This window comes from Calonectris borealis, chromosome 10 (assembly GCF_964195595.1).
Source record: "Calonectris borealis chromosome 10, bCalBor7.hap1.2, whole genome shotgun sequence".
Classification (NCBI taxonomy): Eukaryota; Metazoa; Chordata; class Aves; order Procellariiformes; family Procellariidae; genus Calonectris; species Calonectris borealis.
In genome coordinates this window covers 22,994,590-23,007,199 of record NC_134321.1, presented here as the reverse complement: position 1 = coordinate 23,007,199, position 12,610 = coordinate 22,994,590, and the positions used below count along the sequence as shown (strand labels likewise).

The window sequence follows — 12,610 nt, the reverse complement described above, 5'->3', positions numbered from 1 at the left end:
CTAAGGTACAAACGTGGGCAGACTTTATCCTATGCTTACTCATCAGGCCAACTTCATATTGTTTTAGGGGAGAACTGAGGAAGACGGTGAACTAAAGATATGTCGGCTCAAACAGCAGCTTGAGCACATGCTTAACATAAACTGTGTAAGTTATTCTGTTGTCTTAAATAAACAGTAAGAGCTCAGATGAGTTTAGAGCCAGATAGTTGTTTTTTCAGTTATCGTTATATCTGGACACATCAAAACAAAAACTAGAACCAAACTGAAAACTTGTACCAAACACACGAAAAACTGCTATGTGCTAAAAAACTTCACGACTCTTATCCTGTCTAAAATTAAAGTTTCAATGGCATTAATTACAGAATAGGGAGGAATAGCTTTTAAATTACTAATGCATCTTTCATATATGAAGAAACTACTGCAGGCTGAGGTACTGCTTTTGGATAGGCTTGATACTGGAACTCTTGTAGGAAACCTGAGTGAACAAGCAGTGGGCTTCAGCTCTGCACATGTGTGGGTACAGAATTCCACATGCATGCAGCAGCTGAGAGCCTTCCTGTGGCATTAGCATGGCTGGAATCCAGGTAATGCATCTTCTGCAATTTGCTTTTGCTCATTGATTTGACTTTTCAGTCTTGTTTTCATATCCCTCAAAACTGGGCTTTTGAAAAAATAGCTTAAATGATTAACTGTTTCACAGGTCTAATAGATTAAGTTACCTGACCAGCGTGTTTCCTCCTTGATCTGGAGTGATTATCATCCAGAGAGCACCCTCCTGAATACCTGTATAACTCTTCACTTTTCATTCAACCTGTGCACTGCACTGCCAGACATCTGGAGTTAAAAACTGGATTTAAAAACAAAAGAATCGGACCAAGCTGACAAGACTGTATATTCTCTGCCTCATACACCAGTGGTGATTGAGCTGCTTGACTTTACGATAGGTTGGAAAGCTGTTTTACGGGACTCTTTATGGAACAGTTTCATTTTCTTAGCAGGCGTTTATTTATGGGATGTATTGATGGCTGTTGGAGGGTTTTGGCTGTGATGTGCAATTTCACAATATGCAAGCACCTTTTAGAATTGTAATATTTCTTCAGTGCTTTGTATTTGGTATCTGCTAAAAATGAGGCAGTATTCGAATCATGAAAAAGCTTCTCTGGAACAAGGGAAGATACCTTTAGGCTGTCTTCAGTGCAATAGAAAAACCACTTGTCTTAAGTCCGTATTTCTCTGAATTATCTTAATTTGTAGAAAAGATATTTAACTTGCAAAGTTAGCAGATACCAAGTAATCACGTTAATGTCTTGCAGAGTGTTGTATGTGTGTGTTTCAAGGTATGGATGCTTTGAATCAGGCGTTCATTGTGGAGTGGGGTCATTTTGCTAAGGTACCTGATCCATGCCATGAGCCCACGTGAGTTGGAGTTCCAGGATCAAGCTCACAGTGAAGGTTTTGTGAACTATATAAACAAAGCTATTTAGGAATTGCCACATTAGGCAGATTCTGGTAGTTCGCTCTTTTTCTGCTGCGTGGGGCGGCGCCACGTCAAGTGTCTGTTTAGGCAGATGTAGTTTTCTTAAAGTGAGTACTGGTTAAGTACCTCTTGATGCAGTATCCAAGCATGTGGGGGAATGGAGAATTTTGGGACTTTTCTCTCCCCCTTAGTTATGGTTTCCTATTGCACTGCTATAGCACTAACACATGGTGATGTGACTCCAGGGCTGTGGCTACCCTAAGAATTCTACCAATTATCATCAATTTTACTTCTGTTGAGATGGAAGTTTAAGTGTATGTCTGCTAGATAAAATTCTTATATTGGTTTCCAGTGTAGCAGGAATTTGTGTGGCAGATAGGTGGGGGTGAACAGGAGGTTGTAAAGTTAACTGTTCAGCTTTAGGCAGATGACTGACCAGAAGGGAGCACCTTAGGATATTTTGACACAAAAGATAGTTGTTTGCAAATCAGTTTGGACCAAAGATCATCAGAATAAGTCCTGCCTTACCATCTTTTTTATTTTGCAAAGTTACATAATTTAGCAGCATCTTTGACGGTCCATGCTTCTCTTTAGCCTGGGGAACTTCATAGGTAGTGCTGTGATAAGTAGCATTTGGCTGGCCACCTGCTCTCCCTTATTCTGGAAATATTACAACTGGCCATGAAACAGCTATGAACTGATCACTTGACCATGGCAGATGAGCTGCCCTCATCAGTGTGTTCTGGTATATATTTAACTTAATAATGTGAGCAGATGGTCATTTTATTGATTCATGAAGCAAGGGAGGAAGCTTGGCTGTCTTGATAACGTAAGGCCAGAGTGCTGAGCATTGGAATGGGGCAAGAAGCAGGGAAGAGGAGGAAAAAAGGAAATTTTTGTGGTGTGTTTTTTGGGGGTTTTCTTGGGTTTTGGGTTTTTTGTGGTTGGTTGGTTGGTTTATGTTTTGGTTTGGTTTTTTACAAAGGAACACTGTGGACAGGAAAAAAATAAAAGCAAGTTTAGGTGACTCATCCAGCCTGTACATATGGTCATTCCCCTGGAGCTAAAGACTGTTAGTGCACAAGCATGATGCTGCTGAAACATTTGCACCAGTGATGGTGCTGAAAAGGGGGCGGGGGGGATGGGAGGGCAGTAGTTTGCAGAGTTGTGAAACTGCTCGCTCTGCTGTTGCTATTAATGATGACAAGTCTTTTGAGGAAACTTTGAAGGGAAAAGGTAATATTTAAGTAATAGTTCCTCAGTAATTTTTTTGCAAAGAACAGCTTTGTTTAATTGTCTCCCCATTTAAGAGGGTATAACTGGAGATTTAAACAAGAAGCTAATTCTATAAAATGTTCAGCAACTATCCTTGTTAGCTAAACTGGGAAGTTCACAAATTCCCAACCTGGATCAGCTCAAAGGAACAGCTTGATTTGGTTATTCATTTTGTAATTTTCACATGAGAAACATGCAGAAGAACATTCTCTTGAGCAAGAGCTTAATCTCGTACTTTGCTTCCTGTTTCTCCTAGTTGCTGATTAGCTTTGCTGTGTTATCAGTTTATGTCATAGTATGTGACTATAAATTGACTTTGCAGTGAAGAGGGAATAGGCTTCGTCTTCACAGATGCTGCTGTTACCATGGAGATAAAAGGACCAATGGCCTTTTCTTGGTTTGGACTGTACTACAGTGTTCATACAGAGATGGTGCATTCGAAAATGCAACATTTGGTGCTTTTATATTTCAGTCTAAATATTAAATAAGAAACCATATTGTTTTTCCTTGGTGATGAAGGTTAATAATAAATACAGATTTGGGACTTTTTCTGGAAGCAGAAAGCAAACCCACCGGGAATGTGAAAACAGCGTGGCTGGTTTATGCTTGCTAAACCTCCTCTCTGGGAAAAACCTTTTGGCTTTGCAAAATATAACCCTGTAGAGTCTCTGGGTTTATCTGATGCAGTGTCTGATGCTGGTTACATCACCAGCGTACTTATCTGTGATGTTCCACCGTGGCTGATCTTGAATGAGCATGCAAAAGCTGTGAATGTGATTTTTTTTTTTTTTTTCCTTAAGAAAGAGCTTTTCTACCTCAGATTGCGTGAAAGAAAATATAAATACCAAATCCACAACACATTCAAGGATGGCTTGCAGAAGGTGTTATTTGTGAGTACCTTTTCCTTCTTCATCTGTCATCACGTCTCTGATATCTGTGTTGAGGATTCCAGAAGTGGGAGTAGTGATCAGTTTATTGTTTGGTAGGTTTCTTTCCATGAACCATTTTTAGGGTGTTACCTTTTTAGCAGATGAATGATCTGTATATTAGAAATGCATAGATGATTATTGTGTTTATGCATATGGGTGTTTAAAAATTTAACCTTAATAAAGCGAATAAGCCTATGTTTAGCAGTGAAAAAAAAAAAACAAAACAAAAAAAACCCATTTTGCATACAAGCAGCAATGCAGGATGCTAGGAATTCTGTCCGTGATGAGTCAAGAAGCTCTCTTCCATTTTGTTTGAATGCTTTGTCATATTAAAGTGTAATCTGTCCTTTAAATACCTAAATACTAATACAAGGATATGGACTGCAGTTTTAAGCAATATAATATCAATAAGGCAAAATATCGCTGTGGTTTTGTTGTCGTTGTATATATGCTTGATCAAAACCTGAAGATGCATTAATTGCTTATTATTTACTTGAACAGTTTCTCAAACATTATAGTCAGCACAGCAGGAGTTTAATATTTCATTCATTTAATGCAGTGCAGCAGCTCTTTACATGAGTTGTCACATTTGGCAGAAGAGCTAAGTGCTTATCCACTTGCAGCCAGAGGAAGGACGACGCTAAAGTTTGCATACTGTTTGTGGTGTCAGCATCGGGGTATATATGGAAACCACACTGGCTGGTTTTATTCAGCTGAATTCTAGTGCTTCCACATGACCCTTACTATGAGCTTTCTCTTAAATGTACTGCAATGTTGTTCCACTTCAGGGAAAAATCAGAACAAAATAGATAGGAGTGTGCAGTTACGTTGTCCGCTACCACCCACCCTCGCTGCCATCAGTGGTTCACTTCTAATCCAGTGTTTTGAAATGGCTGTACCTGCTATTTGCATTTCTGAACTCTGGTTAAAGAGCCTCGCCCTTCAGGGTTAAATTTAGGTTTGCCAGAGGATCACATATTAAGCAGATGCAATTGTCATCTGTGGCCTTTTTCAGTTATTTTAACAGTGCCTGTGAGAGTCCTAATTGGAGTAAATCTGCTTCGCTGTTCAGTAGCACTGTCCACACACAGGCATAGTAAGTTCAAACATTCAAGAATAAACTACTCGAAATGAATATTGGAAGAGTATTGAAATCTGTTCTTAAGTTTTCTTTAGCCTTTTGTTTTACAGTGATGGTATGAATGGTTAATTGAAATGTTTTAAAATCAAAATAAACTTGGAATTGTACATAGGAAGTTGAAATAAGAAAAGTGAACTTGGAAAACAGGTTGTAGACTTCCAGGTATACATGGATCAGCTTTAAATATAATGCCATATGTTTATACAAGGGAGAAGTAGTAATGTTTGTGTTAGGCTCCATTTTAATTTGAGTTCTGGTATTTGAGGATTTTGTAACTCTCAGCAGGGGACAGAATTTCTTATAGTGCTTATCGTGTGGTGGTAAAGAATATTTAATCTCTGTAGGTTACTTTCTTTAACAGTGATGTTGCAGTCTTATTTAGAGAACCATCTTGTACAGTATTTTTCTCTGTTACTGCTTACATGTTTGATATCTTTTACCTACCTCAGCCCATTGCTGTAGAAAACAAGATATGAACTATCGGTAATTCTGTATTTTAACTCCTATTTAAGAAAGTTGATGCTGATAGTTGAAAAGAAGGAAAATGTAAGCCTGGGGGCTTTTTTAGAACTAACTCTCTAAAACATATAGATACAAAATCTTCATGTTCTTTAAAACTGATCTCTTTTGAATACTGAATACGTATGTTAAACAGTTAAATACACCAGGTCTTTAATGCATGAGTAAGTTTTGCGATGAAAACTTAACTACTCTAAATCTGTCAGTGTTCTAATAATACATATGCTAAGGACTTTTGCCTTTTAAAAAATAAATTTTTTTTATTACATCTTAAAAATAAAATTAAAAAGCTAGATTGTTCTTAGGCTGCTCTAAGAAAAGCTAAACAATGCCAAACACTAGGATTAGCAAAAGCATTTTTTCAGGTGCTGCACTGAATAGTACATATGTCATTGTACCATTGTTTTAAGTAATAGGATTTGCCTTGCTGTAAATCTCTTATGCGATATCTGTGTAATTTCATTCTTTGTACATTACTGTTTTTCCTCTTTCATGAGCTTCAAATCCAATATGTATAGATGTCGCCATTTAGATTTGGTTTTACTATGATTATTGCTTTGTGAAATTACAAATGTGGCTGTATTTTGTAATGTGAGTTGCAGTTTCTTGAGACATTCTGGGACCTAATTTAATGACGTGGGAAATATAGAAAAGATGCAGTGAATCTATCAATTTTCTGATTTAATCTAAAAGATTTTTTCTTTCTATCATACGCAGCTTTGTGTCTCTTTGCTCTTCCTAATTTCTGGTTTTGGACTGTGTGGGGTTTTTTCTACTGATTTTGGAAGTGACTAGTAAGCACAAGTGATAGAAGTGCATTTCATGTGCATTGTAAGTTATTGTACATCGCCCTTCAGGATAGATGGTTTTGTAGTAAGACTTAATTAAAAGGGAAATAAATGTTCCTAATTACAAGTGCCTACATATTAACAGTCTTAATTAAATTCACCCTAGTTACAGCTAACCCAGTATTAGAGGCTGCCTACAAACTGTGCGTTGGCTAGGATGCAAAAGAACCACTTCTTGCCTATTTATATATGCTAGTACTTCGTTTTTATGAAACCAAAAAAGTTTATAATAATTATTTTTAAAATAATTATCTATAATATTAATAAGCATTGTGTTCTAGGATGGGACAAAACTAACTGATGTTTCTGGTTTAGTATGCTGTGACAATACTGGTTTTATTCTCCCAAGAGATGATAATTATCTTAAGGCCCTTTTGATGGGGGAGAGGTCAGTGAATGCGTACCTAATCATTCTTTTGAAAAATCCACCTGTGGACGCTTGAGTTGGAAATGCATAAAGGGTAGTACTATTCAAAGCAAGAACCTATCAGTTTGCATTTAGATTGTAGCATGCACAAATGCTGATATTTAATCATTCTGATGACAACCAAATTTTATGTACTCTTGAGCAAAATTCAGTGGTCCTATTCTAGCCTACATGTGCTGATCTCTAAGAACTGCAGATTTCACTAAGTGTCCTTGATACCTAATGAAATTATCTCTAATTTTTATTAAGAAAAAATCCTATCCTATAATGCTTTTAAGTAGGTTATGTGACTACTGCATGGGAGGGGGGACAGAGGTGGAAGGAGGGAGATGCCAATGTAGCAGGTCTAGAACATGCGGTTGTGCTACTTTATGATATCTGGGTGGTCTTCTTTACTCTCAGGCTACAGTGAAAGGTAATTATATTCATGTTTACTTGCCATGAGTGGTCTTGTTACCTTCCTGTGACTTGGTGTCCAAGAAGCTGTGTGCAGAAAGCCATCTTGTTGAAAGGAAATGATAGGAATAAAGGTATTAGTTGTAGTCTTCTATAGTGTGTGACGATCTCTGCCAAGTACATGTGAACTGTAAGGGTTTTTACATATGCAACCTTAAAAGCAGTAACAGCATTTAATTTTGTATAGTTGCCATTCCAAAAAGCATGTAGGGAAAAGACTGTAATTCATAACACTCTGAAAAACATAGTATTTGCTATATGCCACCACAGCCTGTCCTTGACACGCTTGGCTACAGACTGCTGGACATAAAGTGGGATGAATCGAATGAAAAAAAAGTTTTTTCAATGCTATTTCAGAAGCCAAAATCATACTGTCCTGTGTATTTTGGGTGAAGATCTGAATGTCTTTAATGTCAGAACAGTAGGGATTTGCAAATGTGAATGGATCATCTGCTAAATCACCTCTTGGTGGACATGTCCACAGACAACTACAATCAAACTTGGATTATGAGGAGATCGTATGAGTTGCCATATAAAGCCATCTGCAGTTTTCTCTGCTGGGGTGAGTTTCCAAAAAGCAAGTTGTCTTGGGGGCTCAGTCAGTGTGTTGATTCTGAAAGCCCTTCTAGCATGTTAATAAGCAAACTTTTAGCTGGAGTTGATATGAGTCTGTATTATTGTGGTTTTTATTGTTCGTCACCTATTTGGACATCAGTTTGATTATCGTTCAAATTTTCTTTCTCATTACAGAGATGGTTAGATTTATTAAATGAGAACAGGGCAGACTTTACTAGTTTTTAACTATAGTCTTTTCTAATTTCAGCTGTAGCCATAACTCTGGGTTGAAGTGAGAAAGAAAATTTTCAACTTGTAAAATAATGTTATTCTTCATCAGGATAAAATACTGAGAAATGGAAGTATTCCTTTTATTAGCTTGTAGGCATGAATCCAGTCAAAGAAATCGTTGTTAGGTACCTCGGATGACATTGAAGTGAATGGGCTTACATAGGGGACGAACTTGTCTACCACTTCTGCTATTTACAAGCTAATTTTGAAAAGCATATGTGTTAACTGGGACCGGGTATACGGAGTGCCTGAGGCAGTATAGGAGACTGTGCTGCTATGAATGTTTCACAGTGCTTGCACGTACTTGTTGGGACGCAGCACCTCATGGAAAAAAGTACCAGAAGAAAAGGAAGAACGCTGGCAGATGGAGGGGAACAGATTGTTATTTCGTACAAAGAGGAGGAATAGTGTATGAAGTAATATGGCTGTAGAAAAATGCAGCAGTTAAGATGAACAAACGTACCTAGTAGGCTCCTGTCATCAGCCACATCATTAACTTTATAAAAAGACAACATTTCTTCCAGCTGTGGTCCTGTACCAATACACTTTTACTAAGTACCCGTGAGACAAGAGTCTCTCAGTCTTTTCTGTTTGAAAGCTGATAATCTTGTTAGGAAGAAGTTCTAAGACAGTGATGATTTAATAGTGCTGGCAGCCTACTCACAGGTTTACACATACTTAAACAGTAGCAAAATAAAAAAGGGTTGGATATCATATCCTGTACTAAATATCGTGTGCTATTCAGAGTTAGGACGAGCTTTCTCCAGGCTCTCAACATTTCGCTGGGGGCTGTGGTGCTTGCTACAGCTGGTAGCACAGCAGCTCGCCCAGTTGCCAGGAGCAGGAGGGTGGTTACCAGCCTGCTAAGAGGACATTTTGAAAACAGTAAGAGGACAGCCTGTTAAAGCAAAAGTAATTCCAAGTTAATAGCCTGGTATTCTGTTCTCCCAGGTTGTTTTAAAACCAATATTGAGAAAATTTTCTACTGAGTTTGGGAGGCTTGTTGGTGATTGTAAGAGAAAATGAAAAAAAAAAAAAGTTCTAGCTTTATGTGATGGTCAGTAATCTGTTTCTTTTTATTTGTACGTTTAAGCAAGTCTAGTACTGAAAGAATAAAAAGAATGATTATTTCCATTCTCTGATGGATATGAAAGTGTTGTTAAAATGAGTGGTTTCTAATGGCAAACATAATGGAATTTATACAGAAGTGACAGGAACAGTTAAACCTACTTTGGCTCTGCATACTTAACTTCATAGCTGAATTTTTCTCGTTACGTTGGTATCCTGAGGGAGATCTGATTTCAAGATTGATTAGATTTGGTTCTGTTTTTACCGTTTGACTCATCTGTTCTCCAAAGAACTTTCTTTAAAAATTGATAAGTGGTTACCTGTCTGTGAGTACTTGGGGAGAGCTGGAAGAAACTTGGCCTGGAAGCAGGAAATTGGGAAGGTTCCATGTCCCCTGGGGTGTTGCGGTAATGTTTCAGAAGCTGAAATTACTGGAAGAAGCATTCATCAATTTAGTCACTTGTCTTGTGTCAGTGCTGAAGTAGCTGTGCTCTGTTTATAATCTTAAATCAGCTTTTGAAGACCACAGATTAGAAATGTAGAAACTAAACTTGATAGGGCCAAGGATCTATAATACTAGATTATTAGGCAAATGATTACTACTTCTCCGAATTATTTAAATATATTTCTTCTGATGTCTTTAGGTGTTAAAACTTAACAAATCGATTCTGTTTTGAATGCGAACTTGTGTTGAAGGCTGATTGAAAAATCTAGCTATACAGTTAAAAAAAAAAAAAAGGGCATTTGAATCTTGAACTTTCTGATAGGTTCCAGAGGAAGAAATGAATGGAAGTACTGTTTTAGCCTGTGATTGAAGGCACAAAATGCCACGTATGGATCTTAGATTGCGCCAGCAGAAGGTCTATTTGCTTTGGGTGAAATTAGTATGCTATGACAGAGGCTGTAAAGCCTGAGCCTCATCTTTTGCTGGGCTTATTGGGCATCAGTCAGCGGGATCTAGAGGAACCAAACCACTGAGTCAAGATATCCCTGAATTTTAAAATTTGGAGCAGAGTCCAAACCTCATGTTTGCTTCTGTAACTAGTTGGACAAAGAGCGTATCTTTGAACAGCCTAAGGAAAGGTTGAAATCTAACCTTATATATTGAACATACATCTTCGACATCTGAGATGTTCTTGTTGGAACACAGCAATGATATGTGGTAACTTAATTACAAACCTGCAGTTGAACATTGTCATCTGTTTTATCTACTCCATACCTCCACCTATGACACACAGAGTGCCAGTGTAGTTACTGCTTGACAAACCTCTGGCACTTCATTTTGCTGTCAAGGTGACTGGACTTTTGCATTTCTACTGCGCCTTCGAAAAGAAACTCAAAGCAGTTGAGCTCCTAACCAGTCTTGTGCGATAGGTGAGTATTAACCTTAACTGCCGATGAGCAAGCTGAGATTATAGGGAGAACTTTCTTCTTTATTGTTTTGATTTTTTTTTTGGAACCTAGAAAAGTCAGAGTAGGACAGATTTATGGAACCTTGTGGGCAGATTCTTTTTGGAATGGCCAGGAGCAAGCTCTGTTCAAAATGCTTTGTTGAGCAGAACTGAATCCAGACAGATTCTTCCATATGTTTACTGGTTTATTCTCTGAAGAAAGACGTACTATTGATGAGAAGAGAGGGGTTTGTATGGGGGAAAAAGATGGTGGGAAGGGAATCTGGGACACCCGCATACTAATTTCCTCCTTTTGCTTCTACTGAAAGAAATTAGGTAATCGCAAAGCAGGAAGCAGCGATTTCGTCAGTGTGATCAGTTCCCCACCCACTGTGAGACTCGTGCAATGCACACTTACGATGTACTGCCCTGTTCTGTGAATTGTGTGGAGCAAATTGTGTGAACATCGTATGTTTTTCTTGTCAGAAAATACAGCTTTTGTGTGTTCTAACTGCTTCTCTCATGGTCCAGCAATGTTTTCAGTAACATTGTCCATCTTTCTTTAGAATTGTGTCATCTTTCCAAGTGGTTTGAAGGTGCCACCAATTAGTAACTGTGCGCTGCGAGGCATTAGCAGGGTATGTCCCATGAAGGCAGTCTGCCTCGTGACTGAATTGGGTTGCGCTTCTGTTTCCAAAAGCTCAAGTACTTTATAGTAGAGTTACCATCGGTTGCTGTCTTTAAACAGAAAATCTAACTCATCTTGGCTGTGCAGTTGCTGACACGCTGTTGGTAACAGAAATCAGAACAGGCTGACCTTGGGTTTTTTTTTTAAAAGGATTAGTAACTGACTCCTTTCTGAACAAAGACTGACTTTTTTTGCTTAACCACTCTGTTTGATCTTATAAGAAAGTGACCTCTCAGGATTCACTTTAAGCTTCAGGGATGCAGAAGAATCAAAATCAATCTTCTGAAACGTTTGTCCAGATGCCAAGCAAAAGATGGGGGGGGGAGGTGCATGTATGTACGCATACACGCATTCTCTATTAATAGTCAGTTTGGATGCTTACAAGTTAAATGAGGAGTTTCAATTTAACGGATACTTCTTCCATGTGCTCTAAGAGCTAGGAAATACTGTTTAATTTTTTTATGATTTCCTAGAAGAATGCTGTGTCTTAAGAAATTTGATTAGGTGGTTTTATCATGGAGGACTTAGTGTGCTAAACCTTGTTTAATGCTTCCTGGCACAAACATCAAAAACGCTGAGAAGTGGACTGTGTGTTGCTTAAAGATTTTCTGAGCTTTACTTCAGATGCAATATCTTGTCTTGTTTTGCATTTGCAACTTTTCTGTGGTTTTAATGAAAAAATACAAACATAATGATCTGGGGTGCAGAATATCTTTTTGTGTTGTAAAGCTTTTTTTATTTTTCCATGCTTTGAACAAATGACAGCAATTAAATTAGTGTTGCACATTTCAGAATATTGTTTAAAACTTGGGTGAAACTTAGATTCTTTCAAATTTATAAGTGGCATATTGCAATATGTTTATAATTGCTGGGCCTGAAGAAAGCTTATGTCCATATTCATCACATTATTCCTCCTCATGTTTAAGCACTGTGTTTGTAATTCCATTAACAGAGAAACAGCTTGACTGGTGCAGAGTAACATGCAAGTCTGAAGCTTCATTTCCATAGGAATTTTAACCCTCAGTGTTTAGCTTTTGCCTCTGTTCCACATGGCAAGGCAAAAACAAAGTCTTAAATTGGCATTTTACCTTAATCTTGCAACAAAACTTTGATTCTTCATTGCAACAGTTCATCACTGTCATTCTTGATGTGTCTATTTAAACCATGGGACTATTTCCCTCTTTATTTCCTGGGATTCAGAATTGACAGCTGTACATCAAATTTCAAAGTTATTATGAGTTTCAAATATACCTATTAGCACCTGCTTTTCCCTAAAAAGCCCCTTTCTAAACACTTGGTGTTTTGACTTTGTGTTTTTCCTTGTGTCGTAGGTCTTTAAATACTCTGCACCAGTTTTGCTGTCCAGCTCCATTGTACCATACCCAGCTAGCTGTCCCTGCCACACACTCAGAGTACAGGTAAGAGTAGATATGGTCCACCCGCTTTTTATTTTTGAAGAGAGATCTAATGTTACAATTTGACATAAGAAAAGGTATAGTAGTTTACATGTTAAAAGAAAAAAAAAAAGAGTACTAGAAAAACATA

The 12,610-nt window shown here is 37.8% G+C and overlaps 1 protein-coding gene across 1 annotated transcript in view; it reads left to right on the top strand.

The window, feature by feature from the left end:
* Positions 1-12,610, top strand: part of LOC142086392 (IQ motif and SEC7 domain-containing protein 3-like) — a 172,772-nt gene that overhangs the window by 153,375 nt on the left and 6,787 nt on the right. The window contains exon 3 of the mRNA XM_075159423.1: positions 12,397-12,483. Within this exon, the coding sequence (XP_075015524.1) occupies positions 12,397-12,483 (87 nt within the window). The remainder of the gene's footprint in view (positions 1-12,396; positions 12,484-12,610) is intronic.